We start from the raw sequence: 21244 nt of genomic DNA, 5'->3' as shown, positions 1-21244 counted from the left end.
TCATGCATTTATATTGTCTTGCATTATATCATTGCTGAAGAATTAACCCTTTCACCACCCATCAATTTAGAGTGCAAAATTCCCTTGTGCTATAAGCACAGAAAATATGGTGTGTAGAATAGCTGGGAATTCCCCCTGTGATTTGTAGAAAATACGGCCAATCCTACCTCCAAACATAAAGAGCAGTAGGTTCATGGATAACAGACCCTTGATCTGGCCACCTTTCATTGACATTGTCCTCTACCTAGCTTCTGCGTAAATGCAAGTTTGGCAGTGAAAGGGTTAATAATATAGAAATCTTTTTATCAGTGACTTTTTGTAACTGCAGCTTAAATATGCGTGTAATCATGTCCATTGGTTTTACCCAGGACTGTTGCTACTGCCATGTAAGAGAGAGGGAGAGAAAACGATTCACGTATCATGTAAAGGAGCGTAATCAGAGGGACTGTCAAATCACAGGAAATAACCCCAAAGTCGACTCCTAACCATCACTGATAGTTCACATTATTGGAATTGTATCTGCAAGGACATGTACATAGCATATTTATGGCATTGTATTGCGTTGCTCCCCAAACAGAGTTCTCTGTGTGAAATTCAGGCTGCTCTCCCCAGGGAAACTGTGTTGCTACAGCGTAGGGCCTCCTCTCTTGTTTTTTTTTGTTTTGTTTGTTTTTGTTTGCCTGCATGTGTAATTGTATTCCTATCAAACTGGATGGGGTTTTTTTGCAGAATTTTGCCAGGGACAACCCTTTTGTTGCCATGGGTTCTTTCATGTGCAGTAAAGTGCATGCTGCACATAGGATCTTGGTCTATTGTCTCATCAGAATGACTAGCATCCAGACCACCACTCAGGGTCTAGCGGAGAGGGAGTAAATATTGGCAAGTGTTGGATATGATTCCGTGCACTCAGATTGTCTTGCTGATGCACGACTGCTGGTCCAGCTAGTACATCACTTCACTGTATCATCAGTAAGGGTGGATGGTTATTGACTTGTTCATCTACAGATAGATTTAGAATTTTTTTGAATGTTTTAACTTTGTTCTGAATCATTGTGGCATTGGGAGGGAAACAGCTTTTAACATGCTGCATTCTCAAAGAAATGCTTTTGTCTTTATTCATCACAATGTATGTCTTATCTGTGATGTTGTGACAGCACTAAACAGTTAATTGTATTGTATTTTATAGTTTTCTCTGTCTGCAAGTGTATATATTTTATTATCAAAGTGGATTATTTTCCTCTTCAAAATTTTGCCACAGGTCAAAACTGTCTTTGTTGCGATGGGTTCTTTTATGCGTGCTAAGTGCATGCTTCACACGGGCCCTTGGATAATTGTTTCATCTGAATGACTAGTGTTCAGACCACCAATCAAGGTCTAGTGGAGGGGGTGGGGGGGGGGGGAAGAAAATTCTGGCAAGTGTGGGATTCAGTTCTGCATGCTCAGATTCTGTTGCTTCCCAGGTCGATGCGTTACCAACAGGCCACCTCTTCAGTAACTGTGTGAGTGGTTGCTGATGTTTTGTGAAACACACATGATGTGCATGCACACAGAGAGCCCCATCTCTGACTGATCTCATTCATAGCCCTTGTAACTCTTTTTGTGGACACATAGATGGAAAGAAAAATAAACATATAGACACAAGTTGTAGGAGGTATGGTTCTTTCCCAGCCCCTGACCTCAATGTTTGTCATTGTTGTCGACTTTGTTCCCTTTGCCATTATCATCATTAGATCTTGTATCATCATGCTCCTCAGTTTTTACAAACAGCATTTTATTTGTCATTTTCATCATTGCTGCTTTGTCATGATGCTTATTGATACCATCATCATCATTGAAAACGCCATCTTCTCTTCATTGTGTGTGTACAGCCTCACAGTTGGTTTACTGACAATTCTTTCACACTTCATTGACCTTTCCCCTTGAACCCTGACAGGTGCGAGTCACGGTTCGTCGCAGCAAAGGTCAGGAGGGTCAGGTACAGGTGAAGTACACCACCTCTGAGGGCACGGCAACTGAGGGAGAGGATTTCAACCGAGCGGAAGGGTTTCTGATCTTTGCAAGCGGGCAGAACTCGTCAGTGGTGGAAGTGTCACTGAGACGGGATGACATGGCTGAAGGGCCGGAAACTTTCTTCATCAACCTGACCTCCGTGAGCTTGGTGAACCCCAGGTAGGGATGGAGTCAGGTGCTTCCCACCCCCACCTCTCACTTCCCTTCCTTCCCTCCCCCCCAGAGTCCATATTTCACAGCATCATTCCTAAGTTGTGTGATGCACATAGGAATATTCTTAACCCCGTTAAGTTAATGTCCCACAAATTATTGAATCATAAATGTGCAATGGTTGTTTTTTTTTTATGTTGTACAGATCAGGTTTAATGCATCTCCCCTATTACTATGGTCTGTATTGGTGAAAGTAAAATTTCCTGATACAGAAATTATCTTATGTATTAATTCACTCATTCCGGACGATGGAACGCTATAGCGTTCCTGATGTAAGGTAGTGTTCCGGACAACGGAACGTTATAGCTGTTTTGACAATTAAAATTTTTCCTTGTTTTCCCCATGGGGTAGCATAACAATCGCAGCCACACTGGGCATTGCGAACGTGTCAAGGGTCGAATGGAAAGTTTCTTCATGAGATTCCGTAACAACACACTCGCCAGCAAGCCAGCGAGTTCAGCACCCCCATGCATGACAAGCTAATCTGCATATATATCGAAAATGGCGTCACAGGCGATACAAGTGGAAATTTTTTGAGCAAACTAGATCACAACAGCAGCTTTTACTGCTGCTGAAGTGATTGAAATGCTTCAAACGGAAGGTTTCTACATCGACGAGGATGAAGACGTTGAGTAAAGTATCTGCAGTGAAGAAAGCTACCAGTAAGAAGGTACTGACAGTGACTCAGCTTCTGAGAGCTGTGAAAAGGGAGGGGGGTGGGCGTTCACACGACATGCGGAAAGTGGTCAGTGGGTCAAGTACAGTGAGTTTCATTCAGTTACTTTATGTTTTGTATTTTTTGTGATTTTTTTTCCTGACCCCAACAAATAGGTTATCTGAAGGAAATAGCAGGGAGAAAAATGTTCGTCCAGAGTGAGTTGATACCAGGGAAGATTGCTCAAGCGAATTTGGAAGGTTCTGAGTCAAACATAATCAGATTCAGAACTGCACATAATGGCGCGCTTTAATCGTATGTAGAAAAGTACAGTATTTTAGCCCGAATCAGAACTTTATGGAAATATATTATTCCATCTCAATTAGAGCTGTGTCGGATCTGAATAAAATGTCAGTGAAATTTGAATTAGAAATGTACCAACCTAGGCAGTATAGTCAAGAGTCAACATTGTACTAAATCAAATGTGTGTGGTCAGATTTGTACTAAATCAGATTGTTTGCTCTGATTCAGACAGTACTTTGTTGTTGTTTTTCTCGCCCCATCATTTGTAACATTACTCCCACCTTGCTGACTTGGTGTTCCCAGTACACAGGAACACATGGGTTGGTCTGCCTCAGTCTCAGATATTTTAAACATGTGTATTAAAACGGTTGTCGTTGTCCTGAATTAGAAAAGCAAATGTATCGTTTTGTAAATTCAAAGGCAGTTCAGTCAACACATTCCACATAAGGAATAATGACATTTCTCAGGCACACAGCCAGATAAAGTTGAAGGCACTGAGTGTTTGGCATTTCATGTTCTCATAATTATGTGTAAAAAAAAAAAAAATCAGCAAAAAAACAACAACAAAAAAGCAGAATACAGTGTGAAAGTAAGCTGCAATCAATAATAGGTACAGATGAAAAAAAATTACACACACACACACACACACACACACACACACACACACACACACACACACACACACACACCCCTACCTGCTCTTATTCACTGCTTTCACTGTTGCATTTGTATGTCAAACTTTCAGGTGTTACTGTTACACATTACACTGTGATAACATAATTTACTGTGATTGTTGTTATGCTACATCCACCCTTTTCTTCAACACCCTCCTGATCTTCCTCAACCCCTACTCCTCTGTCTGTGGATGATGCAAATGTCAGTGAATTTTTATGTTTGCTTAAGATAATGTGACTTGCTTCTACGATGGAAATGACCTGTTGTTCTTATAATATATTTTGATATTTTTTTCTTATGACCAGATTGGAGGCAAATTTCTGATCAGTATGTGTGCAGACATTACTGTTGTTGAGTATTTTCTAATACAATGTTGAGTAAATATAATACAATATAGTATGTACCATACCATGCAGTACAGAACAACACAACACAGCACAGCACAGCGCTGCTCAGCTCAGCGCGGTACAGTACAGACTTCTAAAGAACAGCACATTATAGTATAGAACAGCACAGCACAGTACAATACAATGCAGTACAGTACAGTAGAGAACAATACAGAACAGCACAGAACAGCACAGCACAGCACAGCACAGCAGAGTGCAGACAGTACAGTACAGCACATTACAGTATCACTTTATTAATCCCTCACAGGGGAAATCTGCAATGCTTATTAAAAAAGCAACAACCACCTCCTCATATATAACTTAAAAGTCCATCAACTCACTCAGTATGGCCAGTCCTCTCTTCTCCTCTATACAGACCCCTCGGATGTCCAGTGGGTGCCTGAATGACCCAACCTTTAGCTTCCGTCGTCAGAATTGTGGTATTCTTTGTCAACATTCACCTCTTCAGTATAAGAGCCTTCCGCTTGCAATATTTTGATGATGGTAATTGGGGTGAAACGCTGTTAACGTCGTCTCTTTCGCCGTTCGTATGGAGAGAGTTAATGTTGCCTCTTTTTTCTTTTTTTTTCTTTTGTTTTTTACACATCCCTGTCAGTGACAGTGACTTCACTGCAGTGGATGGCTTGCAGCGAGACATGCCACCAAAGATTGGAGCTGTTGCTGTGAAAACTATCGTCATTGAGAAAAACGACAATGCAGAAGGCATCATTGAGTTTGAAAATGCGGCTGTGATGGGTAAGCTTTTGTGCGAAAGAATCCATGTCTGTTCTTGAGAGAGCAAATTAATTTGTGTTGTCACTGTTAGTTTTTGCAGGAAAGTTTACTTTTGTAATGTATTTGTTGGTCTGCATCCTGTAAGTGTGTGTGTGTCTCTGTGGTGTGTCTGAGTGTGTGTGTGTGTGTCTGTGTGTCTGTGTAATAAGTTGCAATCAAGATGTATATATGCCATTAAATAGTACCTATTTGCCACTGAGATAAAAACATATATACAGGCACTCCCACTCTTTTTCAGTCCTGTATAAATGTGCATATTTGTGTGTGCATGTTTGCAGACGTATTTCCTTTTTTTTCACTTTGATTTAAAGTCATCTCAAACACTTTTCCTTACAAGCCAACCAATTATTTGCAAGGACTAAAGACAGGAAATGAGGGGGAAAAAAAAACACCAGGCACAAGCAGATTTGACTGTTGGTGCAGTAGCTGCCACAAAATGAATGGCAAAGTCAAAGTAAGATGACAATGTGACAGAAAAAAAAATGAGCAGAAGAAAAGATCAGCTGTATGTGCAGAAAGATGGACCTGAGCCGGTACATATTTGAAAATGTGCACACATACACACACATACACACACACACACACACACACACACACACACACTCACTCACTCACTCACACGCCCACACACACACACACACACACACACACACACACACACGCCTCCCCCCCCCAACAAAACACACACACACACACCCATGCACATACACTCACCCACACACACACACACACACACACACACACATATATATATACATATATACATATATATATATATATGTATATATATATATAATATAGAAAGAGAGAGATGTATACAAAGACTACTACTACTGCAAAAGGCATCAAGATTTGCTGAGTCCCTGTTTGTGTGCACTTCAGTTCAAGAAGAGGCCCAGATGGCCCAGATCTCTGTCATACGACGCACTGGGAGTTTTGGTGTCGTGAGGGTGTCTTACCAAACACAGACCATCACAGCGACTGCTGGTGTGGATTACCTCCCCTCCACTGGCACTCTTCAGCTGGAGGACGGGCAGAAGGCGGCGATGATTAACGTCACTCTGCTGGACGACGAAATACAGGAGTTTGAGGAGAAGTTTAATGTCACCTTGTCCAATCCTACAGGTGTGAGAGTTAGCCTGTGGTGTTTTTGTGATTGTTGGAGTGTTATAGAGAGGGTGTAATATATGTGTGTGTGTGTATGTATGTGTGTGTGTTTGTGTGTATGTATGTGTGTCCGTGTGTGATTGAGTAACCTAATCTCACACATGGTGAGTACAAAATTCAAAAAGGTCAGTTTCAGTTGCAAGGCAACATCGCATCATGTGGACTAGTCCATACACGCCGCACTAAGTGTGCTAAATGATGAGACCAACATGAACGTGAAGGGTGTGACTATGTAAGGGGATTCGGGAATAGTGACATGTGGGTAATGTTACTGAAATGGATGAGGGAGGGAAGTGGGGGGGGGGAGAGAAGAGAATGTATATTTATGCAATTATGTCAAGCAAGTAACGTACAAACACCTGCTTTCACAAGTTTTAATCATTTAAAAAATGAAACTGCAGGTAGTATTGTCACACATATTTCATAATGGTGGTTTTCTTTATGTTGAGCTTGAACCTTTGATTTAAAAAATTTGCAGGTAGAGAGTTACTGTGGGTGAAATGAAAAAGTTCCAGTGTTTTGTTTTCAGGTGGTGTCTTGCTGGGAAATATACGAACAGCTGTAGTGACCATCTTGAAGTCGGACTTCCCCAATGGGAAATTTGGCTTTGCGGGAGCGACGGAGCGCAGTATACCTAACCCCTCCACGGCACAGAGCTTGACGTTTGAGGTGGAGAGAACAGAGGGGCTTCTGGGACAGCAAACGGTAAGCACCGATCATGGGGTGTCATTATTTTTCAGGCAGAGAGAATGGAGCGGAAGTTCTGGGACAGCTTTTTAGATGATGTCAGCGTTTTCTTCTTCTGTTCACTTAGTTTTTGCAAACTATTAAAAAAACAAAAACTAGAGAGGCAAGGCCTTCAAGACCCACTTGTGATACACTTTAAAAAAAAAATCCAAGCTTTTTATGTATTGAGTATTATTTCAAAATGTAATGTTTAAGATGAGAAAGATCAGTTTAAAGCAAATTAAGTCCCCTAGCATTAATTACAGAGTAATATCCCTTTTTTTACTCACTGCACCAAAACGTTTGCAAAATATAAAAAAAAATCCATGCTTAGCAAAAGAAGTTCCTGTTTGAACAAAAAATGATAATAATGACTGCTCTTGTTGTTGTGTCAGAATATCAGATCAAAGTGCCAGGTTTAGAGAAGACAAAAAATATAAATATAACAGTAAATGCAGTTTGCATATAATTAGGCTTCATTTTTTATTTTTTTGTGCCCATCCCAGAGGTGCAATATTGTTTTAAACAAGATGACTGGAAAGAACTGAATTTTTCCTATTTTTATGCCTAATTTGGTGTCAACTGACAAAGTATTTGCAGAGAAAATGTCAATGTAAGCTTACCACGGACACACAGACACAGACACACACACACACACACACAGACAACCGAACACCGGGTTAAAATATAGACTCACTTTGTTTACACAAGTGAGTCAAAAATGAAAAGAAAGTTTTTGCAAACTTTGAGACTTGAAGATAGACTTTTTAATTACACATACTGATACTGTTACCCACTGGTGCACGCTGTGACAGGGGTCTGATTCCCTGTCCTGTGCAAACAACCGCCCTGCTGAAGGGGAGAAAACTGAAGTAGGTGTGGCTAGTATCCTCCCCTGCACGTGCCTGAATGCCCTCTTCTTTCTGGCAGCCATCTTCGTGGAGATAACCCTTTGTGGTTGTTCACCTTAAAGACAAACAGCGGTGGAAGGGAAGACGGATGTTACTGAAAGTAATGCAGTATAACCCCCCCACCCCACCCCCCCCCCAAAAAAAGAAAATTAAAATTTTAGGTGAAGAATATGTTGGATGTGTGGAAATAATGCTGAGCAAATGGTACTGTAGCCAACCATACAGTGCGATGGTTTTCCTTTAAGGTCTGGTATTTAATCCCTTGACCTCTTGGGGGCGTGGGGAGGGGTGGGGGGAATGGGAGGGGAGGGGGGGGAACAGAATGCGGTGTTTCAAGTCATAAATGAATATTCCGAATAATTATTGCTGTGTTTTTCAATGAAGTAAGCTTATGGAAATGAGCAGCTGGACAGTTGAAAATGCAGTTACCCCGAAACTACAGATACATCCGTGGTTGGAAGTGAAAGGCTTTAGAGGGCTGAAAGAGTTAAATTTTTTATGATTTTTTTTTTTTTTTTTGGACCTGTGGGAGCAATATTGTTGGTGTTTTCATTCCTGAAATGACCCAGTGTGGTCAGCTTGGTTGTAAGTAACACCGATGATACTACTAGTACTACTACTACTTCTGTTAATGCAACTGCTATCACTACTGCAACTGCTACTGCTACTGCTGCTACTTCTGCTGCTGCTGCTACAACTACTTCTATTACTGCTACTACTGCTACTACTACTATAATTGCTGCTGCTGCTGCTGTTGCTGCTACTATTACTACTGTTGCTGCTGCTACTACTGCTGCTGCTGCTGCTGCTGCTACTACTACTGCTGCTGCTGCTATTACTACTGCTGCTGCTGTTACTTCTACTGCTGCTGCTACTCTGCTACTACACTACTGCTACTACTATTTCTATTGATGATAACTGGTGGTGGTGGCAGGTACACTGGCGCATCATGGGCCCCAACAACCCAACTCTGGAGTTGCTGAGCACAGCGGACGTCAGTCACACAGCCAACGGAAGGGAGAGCACTTCGGGTCAGTTCACCTGGCAGGACGGGGAGGCAGGCGGAAAGCAGTTCACGCTGACCGTCAAGCGGCGCACCTCCCCAGAAATCGCCAAGACGTTTGTCATTGAGATCTACAGAATCCAGGCCAGTCCAACGTCCGTGGGCGACGGGGAGATCAGCCCCACCGCTGGCAAAGTGGTCCTCACTGTGAGTATTGTTGTTGTTCCCCCACCCCCCATCCCCAACCCCACCACCGAAAACGGAGTACGGCTACCTTATATGGCGGGGATGAAAACGGTCATACACGTTAAAGCCCTGTTATGTATTATGAGTGAACATGGGAGTTACAGCCCATGAACGAAGTAGTTGAAGTAGTATTTGTTTTGTTTTTTGTTTTTTTTGTTATATATTGGGGTGGTTGTTTTTTGTTTTTTTCGATAGGAGTGATTACCAGCGGTTGTTGCACAGTTGTGATTGTTTTGACGGAGTTGTTGACAGAAGTGGTTTTGGTGGAGTAATTATCAGTGGCTGTTGTTCAGTGGTGATTAATTTGATGGATTTGTTAGCGTTAGTGGTTTTGATGGAGTAATTGTCGGTGGTTTTTGTTTGATTGTGATAATTTTTTTTTTTGATAATTTAGTTTCTCAGACCTAACTGTCTGGAACTCACTGCCTGCTGACCCGTGAAAAGCCCCTTCCCTGGACCCTTTCCAGTCCCAGCTCAAAACGACATTTGTCTTGCATATGAGTGACAGTTTAGTCTAATGTGCTGTCGTATGAGGAATGAACTACTCTTTCCAGTGTTGAGCGTATGTGTGATGAAGGTGTGCTCTGTGTGTGTGTGTGTGTGTGTGTGTGTGTGTGTGTGCATGTGTGTGTGCTGTTCATGTTGTGAGGATGGTGATTGTTTCTTCAAGCATGATTCTTTTTCTTGATCATTGTTGCTTCTCTTTTGTGACATGTAATTTGTGGAGCGCTGTGAGTGGTGGTTTTTTTTTTTTTCAATCTTCTTGATTATTGTTGTTGCTTTCTTGTAATGTGCTGTTTTGTGAAGTGCCCTGGATCTCTCTGTGAGGGAACGGCGCTAAAGAAGAGTACTTCTTGTTTTGTCGTTCATGGGTTGAAACTCCCATGTTCAGTAGTATACATGAGTGGCCTTTTGCAGGTATGACTGGTTTTATCGCCACCATGTAGGCAGTCATATTCCGTTTTCAGAGGAAGAAGAGCACTTCATTATCATTATCATTATTATTATTGTTGTCATCATCATCATTATCATCATCATTATCATTATTATTATTATTATTATTATTATATTTGCATGAGCACACATATGTTCATGTGCACAAAAAGTGTCTTTGAATGGATATTATTGTGTGCTTGTGGGTGCAAAAGTAAGTGTTTTGATTGTGTGTGTGTTTTGTTTGCATGTGTGTGTGTGTGTTAGTGTGCGTGTGTGTGTGTTAGTGTGTTAGGATGTGTGTGTGTGTGTGTGTGTGTGTACACAGTTGGCTCAAAATGTTTCATGAAACGTAAGAAATGCGTATGTTGCCGATGTCTATCCTCCTTGCCACAATGGGAGTAAAAGGATTACATTTTTCTCTCTTTAATTCTTACAGGTGCAGAAGTATGGGGATCCAAACGGAATCATAGAATTCACGGATGTGGCACTGGTCCTGCGGGAACTGCAGGAGCCGGGATCCGAACCGCAGGAGCTGCGTTTTCCCGTCAAGCGTCAGACAGGCACAGGCAGTGAAGGCGCACTTCAGGTATGACACCTGTCATAGGGTGAACCTCTGTGTGTGTGCGTGTGTTTATGTGTGTGTGTTTGTGTGTGTGTGAGTGTGTGTGTGAGTGAGTGAGTGTGTGTGTGCGTGTGTGTGTGTATGTGTGTGTGAGTGAGTGTGTGTGTGTGTGTGCGTGTGCGTGTGTGTAAATGTATGTGTGAGTGTGTGTGTGTGTAAATGAGTGAGTGAGTATGAGAGTGTATGTGTGAGTGTGTGTGTGTGAGAGAGTGAGTGTGTATGTGTTTGTGTGTATATGTGTGTGTGGATGTTTGTGTGAGTGTGTGTGTGTGAAAGAGAGTGTGTGTGTGAGAGAGAGAACCTGCAAAATACCAGTGTGTGCGTGAGTGTGAGGCAGTAAAAGTGAAATCAAGAGATTGGCAGAGAAAAGTGATATTTTGAGAATGCTGAGAACTTTTCTTCTTGAGGACCTAAGGCATAAGCATTCTGACAGACACACACACACACACACACACACACACACAACGAAACTTTCTGTCGGAGCTAACAGCATTGCTGACAGCAGACACCCCTGTCAACAGATCCACTGGGAGGTACGCGGCCCCGTCGGTCCTGTCCGCGATGTCAGTCCCCAGAATGGAACGCTGCTGCTTGCGGACAGCGTGCGGCAGGGGCAGATCATTCTGCAGATCCTGCCGGATGACGTGCCGGAACTGACAGAGGAATTCATTCTGCAGATAACTGGTGTGGAGGGCGGTGCTGACCTGAACGAAGGGGCCAGCCTGTCCAAGTTCCGCATAACGTAAGATGATGATGATGATGTTTTTTTCCAGCTGATCTGGTGCAGCATGTAAGTAGGTCAGTCTGCAGTCTTTGAAACTGGATCTGAACAGTCCTTCTTTGCCTGAGAGAGTCTCTCAAGGCCTGACTAAGCGTGTTAGGGTTGCACTGCTGGTCAGGCATCTGCTTGGTAGATGTGGTGTAGTGTATATGGAATTGTCCGAACACAGTGACGCCTCCTTGAGCTACTGATACTGATACTGAGAAAGTGTCAAAGCCTTGATAGCGTTCATTTTCAGTTGTTTCACCCGTTAGATTAATGACTTCTCTTTTACGAAGTCCATTAAGCAATTTTCTGTAATTGTTTTTAGATGTTTGTTTCAAGTTTCACCCCCCTATCCCCATATACCCAGTTTCCCCCAAATCATCATTCTTCCCCCCTCCCCTTCCTCTTCTGAATGATAATACTCAAATGTATACATTGATACTCTAACAAAATGTCTTCAGTCACTGATATGTGTGACAGGACATTCAAAAAAGTACACCTCCTCCTCACAAAGCTTGTGAAAGAAGCAAGGCGGAAGGTATCAAAAAGTAGCTTTACTATGAAGATAGATATATGAAAACCTACAATGAAGATAACAGGCCATCTTCAGGAAAGTACGATATTATTGACCATAGATATATTTGTTTTTTTCTTTTCATTTTTGCCTCTGAATTTTATGCGTGGTGTGACAAGCAAGTCCAATCTGTAAATGGTCAGCTCTCAAAGATACACTTGTTTATGAATTGTTTAACACCAGTATAGGAGGAAAAAAGAGCTATAACCAGGAAATAATGGATTATATATTTGGCCTTTTTCTCTTGTTTTTTTGTTGTTGTTTTTTTGGTTCATGTGTGTGTTTACATGCAGTGCGAGTCTATATGATTATTCATTTGGAACAAGTGGGAATGTTCATTCTTCTTTCTATGTATGTGTGTACAGGTGTAAGCTTATGTGTGTGTTTGCATGCTTCTTTAAGATTCTTGTGTCTGGACATGCTTGTGTACATGGTTGTATGCATGTGTGCCCATATACGTCTGCGCAGGTTTATGTGTTTGTGAATGTTATTTTTTTATTTTATTTTTTTCTCAAGGCCTGACTAAGCGCGTTGGGTTATGCTGCTGGTCAGGCATCTGCTTGGCAGATGTGGTGTAGCATATTATGGATTTGTCCAAACGCAGTGACGCCTCCTTGAGCTACTGAAACTGAAACTGAATGTTGCAGGTACAATGACAATCCTCACGGCCTGATCGGCATTGTGTCAGCAAATCAGGAAGTGGTTGTGGAAGCCGACTTCTCTCGCAGTCTGAAGCTGAATTTTTCTCGCTACGATGGGACGTTTGGCAGAGTTGCCCTCACCTACGATGCATCCTATGATGAGGTGTGTATGCTGGGTTTTTTTTTGTTTTTTTTTTTGCTTTTGTTGGTTAAGAAACTTATCTGCAAGTACAGTGTTCTTGAGGGTCTGATTTTGAGTCCTGGTCTTGCCTTTTCTCTCAAGTTTGATTTGAAAATCAGACTGAGTGTCTAGTCATTTGGATTAGATGATAAACTGAAGTGTGCTGTGCGACATACACTTAGTGCACTGGAAAAGAACCCCTGGCAACGTAAGTGTTGTCCTCGGGTGAAATTCTGTAATGTAGTACACTCTGATAGGTACACAGATATACATATGCATGCACTCGAGGCCTGTCTAAGTGTATTGGGTTATGTTGCTAGTCAGGTATCTGCCTTTTTTTTTTCCCTCATGTATCTGTATCTGCAGTGGTTTTATTTTTATTCTCTTTCTTCAGGGCTTTTACTTAGGAGATTTTGAAAGGAATGCTTGTTCACACACACACTCATACACATACACATATACATACACACACACAGAGACAGACACACACACACACACACACACACACACACACACATACATACATATGCATGTACATACACACTCATACATGTTTACACACACACGCATACCCCCCGCCCCCCCCACACACACACCACACACACTTACACACACACACACCACACACACACACACACACCACACACACTTACACACACACACACCACACACACTTACACACACACACACCACACACACTTACACACACACACACACACACATAAACATGCATGTACATACACACTCATACACCCCCCCACTCCCCCCACCCCACCACCCCCACCCCCCTCACACACACACACTTACACACACACACACACATACATACACAGACACGCATACACACATCTAACCATCCACCCACATAATGTATACATCATATCCTACTGTGCACACAAAGCCAGATACCTTAAATGAACCCATCAGGTTGTCCAGTTAGACACCGTCACTGATGCGCAAATTAATTCATCAATCCTCTCCATCCACAGCCCTCCTCGGGGATAACGCTGCTGTCGAGAACAGGAAGTGTGACCTTTGAGGAAGGTCAAGGCAGTGCGGTGGCCTCTGTTCCCATCTCCGAGGGCTTCCTGAGGGTGGATTCCACGTTCACCGTGTCCCTGCTGTCAGTGCAGTATGTGGGCAGTGGAGGTGAGCAGTGAGAGTTAACCCCCTTGATTGGCTGTACAGTATGAGGGCGGTGGAGGTGAACAGTCAAGAGTTAACACCCCTTGATTAGCAGTGCAGTATCAGAACAGTGGAGAGTTAACACCCTTGACCGTCAGTGCAATATGGGAATGGTAGATGTGAGCAGTGAGAGTTCACACCCCTTGATTGGCAGTGCAGTATAAGAACAGTGGATGAGAGCAGTGAGAGTTAACCCCCTTGATTGGCAGTGCAATATGAGAACAGTGGATGAGAGTAGTGAGAGTTAACCCCCTTGGTTGGCAGTGGAGTATGAGGAAGTTGGAGGTGAGCAGTAAGAATTAACCCCCTTCATTGGCAGTGGATTATGAGGGCAGTGGAGGTGAGCAGTAAGCATTAACCCCCTTCATTGGCAGTGGATTATGAGGGCAGTGGAGGTGAGCAGTAAGAGTTAACCCCCTTCATTGGCAGTGGAGTATGAGGGCAGTGGAGGTGAGCAGTAAGAGTTAACCCCCTTCATTGGCAGTGGATTATGAGGGCAGTGGAGGTGAGCAGTGAGAGTTAACCCCCTTCATTAGTAGTGGAGTATGAGGGCAGTGGAGGTGAGCAGTGAGAGTTAACCTCCTTGACTGCTGAATCTTGGTGGAATAAGATCAGTGGGGCATGAGCGTGATTTATGACAACAACAAAAAAAAGATAATGTAGTAACACTTACCAGTGATGTGTCAATAAGAATGATAATAATATTGGCAATGATAGTGATAAAAATCAGTGATGAGTCAATAATGATGATGATGATGATGATCAAACATTTCTGTACTGCGCTCATCTTGTGTGCTTTGAATTTTGTGTACCTGTAGAGGGAGTGCTGTAATTAGTGAAAGCATCTGATTTTGAATGGATTGTGTGTTTTAGGTTTGTGTGTGTGTTTATGGATGCGTGCATCTGCACATTTTAAATCGACATTTAAGCCATTGGGGGCGCATTTTCCAGAATGGCTGTAGTTGTTTTTGTTCTCAGGATTATGGCCAGATGATCATCAGTTGAAATATGTTCGCTAACAGTGAGCAAACAAAAGAAGTGTAGTCTCAGAGAAGTGGAAGTCTGTAAAGGGTAAAACGTTTGCTGTCGTTATTGTCATACTTTTCATCCCCAGCTGTAACTATTTGTAATGATGTCGTGCTGTTTCAGGGTTCGTTCATCATATACGGAGCAAACACTAGTTGGACTTAATACATTTCATTTTATTCAGTTATAGGCAGACAGGTCTTCACACAAAGAGTCAGGGTGGAAATGAAATAAATGGTTTAACTGCATGCAAGGAGAGAACAAGGAGGCAGAGACAAAGAGGGAGCCACTTAGCCTGGGAAGGTGTTGGGTTATTTCCCTCGGGGATCTATGAGATGTCTGAGAGTCGTTTTGGCACAGAATGAATAGTAAAGATGAACTGTGACTGTTGTGTATTCATTTTAAGTCAGAAAATCACTGAAGGGAAGACAGTTTACATTCCTCGACCATGGTGCCAGAGTCATTTTTAGAGTTGCTACAATTTTGTGTGCTGGATAAGCTTCATAATTAACTGTTTAAAAACAAAAACAAAACAAGAGAGGCAAGGCCTTCAAGACTCACTTGTGATAAATTAAGTCCCCTAGCATTAATTACAGAGGCGTAATTTCCCTTCTTTACCATCTGCACCAAAACGTTTGCAAAATAAATAAAAATTCCAAGCTTAGCAAAAGAAGTTCCTGTTTGAACAAAAAATGATAATAATGACTCCTCTTGTTGTTGTGTCAGAATAAGAGGTCAAAGTGCCAAGTTCAGAGAATACAAAAATATAAATATAACAGTAAATGCAGTTTGCATATAATTAGGCTTCTTTTTTTTCTTTTTTATTTTTTTGTGCCCATCCCATAGGTGCAATATTGTTTTAAACAAGATGACTGGAAAGAACTGAATTTTTCCTATTTTTTTGCCAAATTTGGTGTCAACTGACAAAGTATTTGCAGAGAAAATGTCAATGTTAACGTTTACCATGGACACACAGACACACAGACACACGAACACACACACACACACACACACACACACACACAGACAACCGAACACCGGGTTAAAACATAGACTCACTTTGTTTACACAAGTGAGTCAACTAGATTGCAGCTCCATTTCCTGTTTTTCTCAGTCTCTCTTTGTCTGTCTGACTGACTGAATGTCTGATGACTGTGACAGTGACGCAGCCTCCGCAGCTGAAGGCAAGGGAGACAGAAGCCCGTGTCGCAGTTCCTCCCCTTGCTGCCAACAGTGAAGTCAGCTTCCTGCGAAGTGTTGTCAACGTTAACGATGGTGAATATTGAGGGTGTGGATGTTTGTTTGAAAGTTAAGAGTGAAAGAAAGCATGAGTTGTTTTTTTTTTATTGCAGAGGTTTAAAGCACCAAAGATCTTCTGCAGATCCATGCGAAAAAGGTTGAGGTAGAGGCTTACGTTCTGATGTCATTTTTTTTGTCATGTGAAGTTTGAAGCTGTGACAAGTTCAACCAGTCAAGATGAACATTACTCTGAGGTCTGGGTCAACTCTGAGCCAAACAGTTTCATTGGCCAATTGATCATCAACTGAAGAATCCAGGATACAAACGCAAGTTTATTCACAAAGCTTGTTATTCAGGATTATTCCAGACTCTGCTAATACAGGCTACGTTATAATCTCCAGTAAGATAAATTCATGGGGAATAATAAAGTTGACTCTGCTAATACAGACTACGTTATTATCTCCAATAAGAGAAATTCATGGGGAATATAAAGCCTCATAGATTGTTGTTGTTTTGCTATGCAGTGGAAGAGACAGCCACACTGACAGTGGTACGTAATGGTGTGTACGGCTCGGTCACCGTGTACTGGGCCACTGGACAGCCAGAGGTCAGCCTGCCGACTGGGGTCACCAACGGTTACTTCAGCCCTGCCTCTGGCACTGTGCGCCTCCCACATGGAGCGGAGAGCAAGAACTTCACCGTGCAGGTAGAGGTTTTGGAGTTGGTGACAGAAACACTGAATACTTTATTGTCTCTCCTATAAAGGACATTGATTTGTGATGTGATTGTGATGTGAAACACACAAACGCTAAACAACAATTCAATTCAGTTCAATTCAAAATACTTTATTATCTGCTTCAACCAAAAACAGAAAATTTTCTTTAGGCTCACTTAAAATAAAATGCCCGTCAGCAAAAAAAACAACAACAAAAAACAAAACTGACACACCCTTCACTTATCACCATGTACACATCAATTATTATGTAAAAAGAAAAACATGTGGGTAAGATACTATTACATTCAGAGTGCAACAACTGTCACAGTCATTCAGTTTGTGTACATAAAAAGGTATAACGTGCTTAAATGTTTAAGTGAACCACGCATATAGAAATCACAGTCATACACATGCAGTAATCACGGTGGTTGTGAAATTCATAAATAAACCACAGATACAATAATCAGTCATATGCTTGCAATAATCAAGAAGATAGGCATACAAAACCATTCTGTAATCAAACGTAGACACAGACAGAAAAGTTATGTTGGCAGTAAAGCATTTGTATGTTGCACACAGTTCTTGAATCATTGTATGACACAAAGGGATCACCAGATTCTCTGAAACTAACTGTTCTATTGCACAAACATAAACCTAGACTGTATGCGGATGTTTGGATACATCCATGCATATACATGTTTGTATGCATGCCATCTTGCGTTTGTACACACACACACACACACATACACACACACACACACACTTGCGTATGTGTACGTGTGTGCACATAAATTCATTCATTGGTACAGGTTTTTTCTTGACACATATATGATAAACCCTCTCAAACTCAGAATCAAAAGTTGAACTTACTTGTTTATTTCAGTGGTTTCGCACCACCTTCATATGCAAAAAGTGGCATAGGAAAGTCTTAGGTTGGATAGGCTGTGGGTCTTTGTGTGTGTGTGTGTGTGTGTGTGTACGTGTGTGTGTTTATTATTCATTTCTTATTATTATTAGCAGTATATTTATTTTGTTTTTCTATTATTCATTTATTGACTTTTTTTCTGTCCTCAAGGCCTGACTAAGCGCATTGGGTTATGCTGCTGGTCAGGCTTCTGCTTAGGAGATGTGGTGCAGCCTTTATGCATTTGTCCAAATGCAGTGATGCCTCCTTCAATACCGTAACTGAACTGAACTGAACTGATTCTAGACACATACAGCAGAAGGTTTCCCAACTCAGTGATGCAGATGTGAATTCAGTTTATGACTGCTTCTGAGTGGATGAAAGGGAAAGAAAATATGGCTGCTGCTCAAAAGAAAAAAAAAGAAAGATGGAGTCTGATAGATGTTGAACTGATAGAAATGTTAAAGTTTTTGACTGTTTTTGATTGGAAACGTGGGGGAAACCCCATCCCCACCCCCCTACCTATTTGACATAAAGTATAAATCAGTACAAGAACTTGTTCTTCTTCTTCTTCTGCATTCGTGCGCTGCAACTCCCACGTTCACTTGTATGTACACAAGTGGGCTTTTATGTGTGAAACTATTTTTACCCCACCATGAAGGAAGCCATACTCCGTTTTTGGGGGTGTGCATGCTGGGTATGTTCGTGTTTCCATAACCCACCAAACATGGACATGGATTACAGGATCTTTAATGTGCGTGTTTGATCTTTTGCTTGCTGTATACACACAAAGGGGGTTCAGGCACAAAGAGGTCTGCACACATTTTGACCTGGGAGATCGGAAAAATCTCCACCCTTTTACCCACCAGGCGCTGTTACCGAGATTCGAACCCGGGACCCTCAGATTGAAAGTCTAACACTTTAACGACTTGGCTGTTGCGCCCGTCAGTGCAAGAACAAACTTGAGTCTCTTCTTGCTTGGTCACAGGTGACTGCAAGGATCGGTCAGGCAGAGATATTCCTGGTGCGCTTGCCCCAAGCACCTGAAACGTCCGTGAGCGGTGGGGCGCGGCTTGCGTCACAGAACATCCAGGTCACGCTTGATCCGGCAGGCGTTGTCCGCTTCATGCCTGCTTCTTTGAAGCTTAGGGTGTCAGAGGTGGCTGGGCAGGTGAGAGAGTATGGATGGTGGGTAGTTTGTGTGTGTGTGTGTGATTTGTAGGGGTGTGTGTGTGTGTGTGTGTGTGTGTGTGTGTAGTGTGTGTGATTTGTAGGGGGTGTGTGTGTGTGTGATTTGTAGGGGTGTGTGTGTGTGTGTGTGTGTGTGTGTGTGTGTGTGTGTGTGTGTGTGTGTGATTTGTAGGGGTGTGTGTGTGTGTGTAGTCTGTGTGATTTGTAGGGGAGTGGGTGTGTGTGTGTGTGTAGTCTGTGTGATTTGTAGGGGGGTGTGTGTGTGTGTGTGTGTGTAGTCTGTGTGATTTGTAGGTGTGTGTGTGTGTGTGTGTGTGTGTGTGTGTGTGTAGTCTGTGTGATTTGTAGGGGGGGGGGTGTGTGTGTGTAGTCTGTGTGATTTGTAGGTGTGTGTGTGTGTGTGTGTGTGTGTGTGTGTGTGTAGTCTGTGTGATTTGTAGGGGGGGGGGGTGTGTGTGTAGTCTGTGTGATTTGTAGGGGTGTGTGTGTGTGTGTGTGTATGAGTGTGTGTGTGTGCGTGTTCGTGTGCATGCGTGTGTGTGTGTGTGTGTGTGTGTGTGTGTGTAGTCTGTGTGATTTGTAGGGGTGTGTGTGTGTGTGCGTATGAGCGTGTGTGTGCGTGTTCGTGTGCGTGCGTGTGTGTGTGTCTGTGTGTGTGTGTAGTCTGTGTGATTTGTAGGGGTGTGTGTGTGTGTGTGTGTGTGTGTGTGTATGAGTGTGTGTGTGCGTGTTGTGTGTGTGTGTGTGTGTGTGTGTGTAGTTTGTGTGATTTGTTGGTGAGAGAGAACTCTGAACTCCGAATTCTTTTAATGTCAATAGCTTATCAGCCCTAATGACATGGGGGTACAATCAAAACAACAACAAAATAGTTCTAACAGAAAAGATGAAACGACTATTCAAAACATACAATTTTTGAAAATCCATTGATAAGGAATCTGCATAATTTCGACCATCCAGTTTACAAAGTCAATTTCTTAAAGAACAACAGTGAGTGATGTTTTTTCTTCGAAGATTATATGCTTCGGCAATATACTTTGCAAGAAACTGGATTGAATTTTCCTGATGTACGTTAAGTACACTGAACAGATCTTCGTTCTTTGCAGAACTTGTTTTAAAGACAGTACATTTTTCATGAGTATTAGCGTACGCTTTGCAATGAAACAAGAAATGTAACTCATCCTCCTTTATAAAACCGCACATCGGACAAGGGGAGAGTATGGATGTGTTGATTTCAAACCAATACTTTGAGCATATAATCCAAAAGATCTCAACCTAAACCTGGCTAAACTGATTCTATGCCACTTGTTGGTTACAACTGTGATATATTTTTCTATTCCAAAAACTATTTTAAACTGATAGAACCAACTGTATTTTTCATTTGTTTCCATTTCATAATGCCAGTCTTCCTTATATGAAGCTATAAGTCTATCTTTGAATTCAGAAATAAATCCTTTTTCACATCCAACTCCCTGACACATCCACACGATTCCAAATCCATGTACTGTTAATGTTTTCTTAACCAAATATACCCAATTTTCCATCTCTCTCTTGTGTTCAGTTAATAACATAACATACGCTTGTTTACAAAGTCTAAATGCGGGAACACTTATCAGTTTTAACCAATATTTAACACATTTAGCATATGATCTGATATGTAATGGGTATCTTCCAGTCTCTCTGTATAACACAGTGTTCGTTGCATGCAAAGTTGGGAGTGTGTTTGTGTGTATGTATATAATCTGTATGGTGTGCGTATATGCAAAATGTGCACATTTGCCTGCTTTCTAGATGTATCTAATTGTTTGGCCAAACAAATGTGTCAAATTTGGGAATAGAAAAGTATACAGTTTTCATGTTCCTGCATATGGATAAACTGTAAAGAAAGGGAACTTATTTCTACAGACCTGTATATTTTCTGCGTTTTTTCTGCGTTCATATGGCATGAAAGCCTTGGCAGGCTGGAAACTCCCCAGGATTGAAAGGGTGAAGTAAATGAATATTGCAGTGCCTTCTTTTTACATAGGACAAGGTAGATTCTCAATTAAATGAGCTTGTAAAATGTATGGAAGAAGATCCAGATGTGTTTTGTTGTTGTTAAGATGTGAGTGTCATACTGATCGTGTATATAGACCACTTCCCTATTATGCCATTTCAAAATACAGATTAAAAATGATATA

The 21244-nt window shown here is 41.9% G+C and overlaps 1 protein-coding gene across 3 annotated transcripts in view; it reads left to right on the top strand.

Annotated features, from left to right (window-relative positions):
- LOC143296953 (adhesion G-protein coupled receptor V1-like) overlaps nucleotides 1–21244 on the top strand; it is a 141074-nt gene that overhangs the window by 69744 nt on the left and 50086 nt on the right. For all 3 annotated transcript variants that reach the window (XM_076609000.1, XM_076609002.1, XM_076609001.1), the window contains 12 exons: nucleotides 1934–2169; nucleotides 4856–4995; nucleotides 5917–6159; nucleotides 6731–6906; nucleotides 8773–9048; nucleotides 10460–10609; nucleotides 11167–11387; nucleotides 12633–12789; nucleotides 13797–13956; nucleotides 16180–16293; nucleotides 16782–16963; nucleotides 18865–19047. In XM_076609000.1, coding sequence (XP_076465115.1) covers nucleotides 1934–2169; nucleotides 4856–4995; nucleotides 5917–6159; nucleotides 6731–6906; nucleotides 8773–9048; nucleotides 10460–10609; nucleotides 11167–11387; nucleotides 12633–12789; nucleotides 13797–13956; nucleotides 16180–16293; nucleotides 16782–16963; nucleotides 18865–19047 — 2238 coding nt within the window. The remainder of the gene's footprint in view (nucleotides 1–1933; nucleotides 2170–4855; nucleotides 4996–5916; nucleotides 6160–6730; nucleotides 6907–8772; nucleotides 9049–10459; nucleotides 10610–11166; nucleotides 11388–12632; nucleotides 12790–13796; nucleotides 13957–16179; nucleotides 16294–16781; nucleotides 16964–18864; nucleotides 19048–21244) is intronic.

The sequence above is a fragment of the Babylonia areolata genome, chromosome 22 (assembly GCF_041734735.1).
Source record: "Babylonia areolata isolate BAREFJ2019XMU chromosome 22, ASM4173473v1, whole genome shotgun sequence".
NCBI classification, from domain to species: Eukaryota; Metazoa; Mollusca; class Gastropoda; order Neogastropoda; family Buccinidae; genus Babylonia; species Babylonia areolata.
The sequence above is the reverse complement of the archived record's forward strand: the minus strand, read 5'-3'. Positions and strand labels throughout refer to the sequence as shown.